The sequence below is a fragment of the Capsicum annuum genome, unplaced genomic scaffold (assembly GCF_002878395.1).
Source record: "Capsicum annuum cultivar UCD-10X-F1 unplaced genomic scaffold, UCD10Xv1.1 ctg63415, whole genome shotgun sequence".
NCBI lineage: Eukaryota > Viridiplantae > Streptophyta > Magnoliopsida > Solanales > Solanaceae > Capsicum > Capsicum annuum.
The window spans coordinates 1-4,844 of record NW_025872460.1 but is presented as its reverse complement, the minus strand read 5'-3'; the positions used below and the strand labels follow the sequence as shown (position 1 = coordinate 4,844).

At 35.3% G+C, this 4,844-nt stretch overlaps 1 protein-coding gene across 25 annotated transcripts; it reads left to right on the top strand.

Annotated features, from left to right (window-relative positions):
- Positions 1-17: 17 nt before the first annotated feature.
- Positions 18-4,844, top strand: LOC124893665. Of its 25 annotated transcripts, XM_047404572.1 has the most exons (7): positions 28-424; positions 2,122-2,165; positions 2,259-2,674; positions 3,060-3,167; positions 3,900-3,943; positions 4,391-4,462; positions 4,715-4,844. In XM_047404572.1, the coding sequence occupies exons 3-7, from the start codon at positions 2,631-2,633 to the stop codon at positions 4,792-4,794; spliced, it is 348 nt and encodes a 115-aa protein (XP_047260528.1). In that variant the 5' UTR covers positions 28-424; positions 2,122-2,165; positions 2,259-2,630; the 3' UTR covers positions 4,795-4,844. The 25 variants fall into 25 exon arrangements, 2 of the variants coding, with proteins under 2 accessions (XP_047260528.1, XP_047260529.1); XR_007050852.1 differs by lacking the exon at positions 3,900-3,943 and having other exon boundaries at positions 18-424; XR_007050850.1 differs by lacking the exons at positions 2,122-2,165; positions 2,259-2,674 and adding an exon at positions 4,037-4,064 and having other exon boundaries at positions 33-424.

The window sequence follows — 4,844 nt, the reverse complement described above, 5'->3', positions numbered from 1 at the left end:
TTTTTTGTTTTGTGATGCATTTTTCAGAATTTTGAGATTTTCTTGCTCTTCTCTCTGTATAATTCCGTTTCTTTGATCCATTTTAATGATGTTTATGTAAGGAATAGTGAAAGACTATTCTCAAGTGATGGGGTGTTTGATTTTTCTTTTTTAATTTTTTTTTGTGGTGTATTTTTTTCTAGATTTTTAAGATTTTGGTATCTGCAGGATTTCATTTTGGTCCATTTTGATGATGTTTAGTGAAAGATTGTATTTTTAAGTGATGGGGTGTTTGGTTAAGTGATGGGGTGTTTGGTTTTTTGTTGTTTTGTTTTTGCCAGAGTTGTAAGATTTTGTTCTTGGAAAATGCAGGAAGGTGTTTTAAAGAAGGATCAGTTTTGAAATGGTAGGTGGTATTGAAGAACCATTTAGGCTTAGTTTTTAGGTGAAGCTTCTATTGGATCTTACTCTTTGTTACTGTCATTTTCAAATGCATTTCTATGGTTAATTTTTTGTTCTTAATTGTATTGTTCTCTTATATGTTGCTGCTGGATTTATTAGAAAAATTTGTTGTTCTTATGCTTTAGTTAATTGGGATGTTGAACCCCTTTCAACTTCTTCGTGTGTTACTTCAAATCCTGCCTTGGGTACTTTCTAGGAAACATACTTGCTCATTGATTGAGGCTTTGTTACGCTGAACTTTTAGTGGAAAAGATTTTGAGAGTTTCGTTATCTCATAAGAATGTCTGTTTAAGCATGTTAGGATACACTACCTGAGACATTACTAATTAGAAGACCATTAGGGGGGGGATGAAGATTTTCCATGACAACTAAATCTATGTGGCTCTTTTACTTTCAACCTGATCTTTATTTACTTACCAAAATTGACAGGCAGATTCGTGGCAATCTGGATCTATCTCATTCGGTAAATTTGAGAATGAAGCTTTATGTTAGGAGAGGAGGTCTTCTTTCACACACAACAGGTATCTTGAAGAGGTTGAGAAATACTTCAAGCCAGGTTCTGTAACTGAGAAAAAGGCATATTTTGAGGAGTTTTTTAGAAGAAGGGCACTTCTAAGCCAGAGTTCATCCGACTGTTAGGATGGGGCTGATTCTCAAGCTAGTAATGATGGATCTGAGAATACAGATTATGAGGGGGACTTTGAGCATGTTAATGAGATTGGCCATTCTGCATGCTTTGTTGAAAATCATGACAGAGCAGCCACTCCAAATTTCCACATGACACAATTAAGACCACACGATATATCATATGACTTTAAAGAGCTAACACTCAACAATTAGCAGCCTATGATTCTCCATATTAATTTGGACCTATTTTCGTTAGTCACAACAATCAGACCCCGGGTTTATTTCCTGGGTTCTTGCTTGGAGCTGACGTGTTTCTTCCTCTTTGGCATGCACTTTCTCCTCAATCTTCATAAAGAACTGAAATCAATATCAAAAACTTCTTTTAGGTTTTATACGACGTTTTATAAGACACAAGAAATTGGTCCTTGCCTCTTTCCTTTTCTTGGCCCGCTCTTCAATTTTGAAACAGAAACTAGATTCATTCTGTTTCACGCCTGGTTGACATGAATTTACACTCTCCTTATCCCTATACAACAATAATATGTCTAAGATATATGTTATGAACACAATATGGAGTTAAAGCTCAAAATTTCTCCACGATATATACCTGTTTACACTTTGATATAATCTATGGCTAACTTTCCCTATACAAGAAACACGAGAAGCGACAACCTTTCTTGCTATTGGCTGTTCTTCAGTGCTACATCATTCAATAATAAGTGAGGTTGAGAAAAATAGGATGAATCAGTGCTACCAAAATATCCCACATTTTCAACATAGTAAAGCAGCATACCTTTTATGTTGATTAAGTACATTAGTTTTTGAACCCGAAGAAACCTGTATAAAGCAAGATATCTGTTACCGTAAAATTCGATGATCAATTTAAGAATAACTGAAGAACAATCTAACTAAAAAGAAAGTTAAGTAATAGTTCAAAAGAATTGGTTATAGCCGTTGAACTATTACCTAACTTTCTTTTTAGTTAGATTGTTCTTCAGTTATTTTTAAATTGATCATCGAATTTTATGGTAACAAATAACTTGCTTTATACAGGTTTCTTCGGGTTCAAAAGCTAATGTACTTAATCAACATAAAAGGTATGCTGCTTTACCATGTTGAAAATGTGGGATATTTTGGTAGCACTGATTCATCCTATTTTTCTCAACCTCGTTTATTATTGAATGATGTAGCACTGAAGAACAACCAATAGCAAGAAAGGTTGTCGCTTCTCGTGCTTCCTGTACAGAGAAAGTTAGCCATAGATTATATCAAAATGTAAACAGGTATATATCGTGGAGAAATTTTGAGCTTTAACTCCATATTGTGTTCATAAACATATATCTTAGACATATTTTTGTTGTACAGGGATAAGGAGAGTGTAAATTCATGTAAACCAGGTGTGAAACAGAATGGATCTAGTTTCTGTTTCAAAACTGAAGAGCGGGCCCAGAAAAGGAAAGAGGCAAGGATCAATTTCTTGTGTCTTATAAAACGTCGTATAAAACCTAAAAGAAGTTTTTGATATTGATTTCAGTTCTTTATGAAGATTGAGGAGAAAGTGCATGCCAAAGAGGAAGAAACACGTCAGCTCCAAGCAAGAACCCAGGTAATAAACCCGGGGTCTAATTGTTGTGACTAATGAAAACAGGTCCAAATTAATATGGAGAATCATAGGCTGCTAATTGTTGAGTGTTATCTCATTAAATTCATGTGGTCTTAATTGTGTCATTTGGAATTAAAGAGTTGCCAAAAAAAGGAAGATGCAATCTTTTTGAAACGGACTAACAAGGAAAGTAAGACGAACAAATTGAAACCGAGGGTGTGTAAAATATCATTGGCAAGAGTTAGATGACAATTATTTTATCAGAAGCTAGAAATACTGACTGTTTGTTTGATTTACTTCATGCTGGTTGTTCGTTTGATTTACTTTGTGCTATGTGCAGGAAAAGAAATGCTGACTGTTCGTTTGATTTACGTTGTGCTATGTGCAGGAAAAGAAAGAAGCAGAGATCAAATAGCTATGGAGAAATCTCAATTTCAAAGCAAATCCCATGCCCGCCTTCTACCGTGAACCTGACCACCGCTCAGAAAAAATCAAGGTATTATAACAGGTCTCAAATAATGAGCATTCAGATCGCCAAATTTCACCTTTCACAAGTGTCTTCCTATTTCTTCAGTTATTTTCTGTTTTCCTGTGTTGAAACTAGGTAACATCAAATCCATGCACTTAGCCTACTGTTCTCACATGAAAGTAAAGCTTGTTTGTAAATTTTTTTACAAGTTGTTTTACTGGTTTATGGTAGAAGCAAGCACTCTCCTGTCATTTTATGACTCAAATCCCCTTTGTTGGACAAACGATTTTACCTTTCAAAAAATTAAAACCAATAAAAAGGGGAGAATGGTGGAGTTCTGTCTTGCAATCCTTGATCGAAGGAAACATTGACACTAAAGGGTAGTATAGATCATCTTGTACCTTGGTCCTGCTACTATGAGGTCCTTTAGGGCTCATTTCATTGACATTAGGTATGCATGTTATGCAGCATACTTCCGTAGGGCCCTATGTTGTTTAAATCTCGTTGGTCTAGGTGATAAGGTGTACACCGGTAACAGGTTTGTTCAAATTTAATTTGGTTATCTGGAATGGCATGGTTGGGAACTTTGATTCTCATTAAACTTCAACTTCCTAACATCCTTTCAAACCTGAAATTTGAATAAGAGAATCTTCAATGCCGTTGAACTATTACTTAACTTTCTTTTTAGTTAGATTGTTCTTCAGTTATTCTTAAATTGATCATCGAATTTTATGGTAACAAATAACTTGCTTTATACAGGTTTCTTCGAGTTCAAAAGCTAATGTACTTAATCAACATAAAAGGTATGCTGCTTTACCATGTTGAAAATGTGGGATATTTTGGTAGCACTGATTCATCCTATTTTTCTCATCCTCGTTTTTTATTGAATGATGTAGCACTGAAGAATAGCCAATAGCAAGAAAGGTTGTCGCTTCTCGTGCTTCCTGTACAGAGAAAGTTAGCCATAGATTATATCAAAGTGTAAACATGTATATATCGTAGAGAAATTTTGAGCTTTAAGTCCATATTGTGTTCATAAACGTATATCTTAGACATATTATTGCTGTACAGAGATAAGGAGAGTGTAAATTCATGTCATTCAGTCGTGAAACAGAATGGATCTAGTTTCTGCTTCAAAATAGAAGAGCGGGCCAGGAAAAGGAAAGAAAAAAGGACCAATTTCTTGTGTCTACTCGATAAAGTTCAAACGTCGTATAAAACCTAAAAGAAGTCTTTGATATTGATTTCAGTTCTTTATGAAGCTAGAGGAGAAAGTGCATACCAAAGAGGAAGAAACACGTCAGCTCCAAGCGAGAAAACAGGTAATAAACCCAGGGTCTGATTCTTGTGACTAACGGAAATAGGTCCAATTAATACGGAGAATCATAGGCTGCTAATTGTTAAATGTTAGCTCTTTAAAAGTCATGGAATTACAGAGTTGCCAAAAAAAGAAAGAGGCAATCCTTTTGAAACGAACTAACAAGGAAATTAAGACAAACAAATAGAAACCGAGGGAGTGTAACATGTCATCGGCAAGAGTTAGATGACAATTACTTTATTTGTGCTATGTGGAGGAAAAGAAAGAATCAGAGATCAAACAGCTACGGAGAAATCTCAATTTCAAAGCAACTCCCATGCCTGCCTTTTACCGTGAACATGGCCGCCGCTCAGAAAAAAACAAGGATGGACAGAGCTGGGAGGAGG

Coding starts and splice junctions, on each gene's coding strand:
- LOC124893665 (XM_047404572.1), top strand. CDS start 2,631: ATGCCAAAGAGGAAGAAACACGTCAGCTCCAAGCAAGAACCCAG. Junction 2,675..3,059: donor AGCTCCAAGCAAGAACCCAG/GTAATAAACCCG, acceptor TGCTATGTGCAG/GAAAAGAAAGAAGCAGAGAT. Junction 4,463..4,714: donor AGCTCCAAGCGAGAAAACAG/GTAATAAACCCA, acceptor TGCTATGTGGAG/GAAAAGAAAGAATCAGAGAT.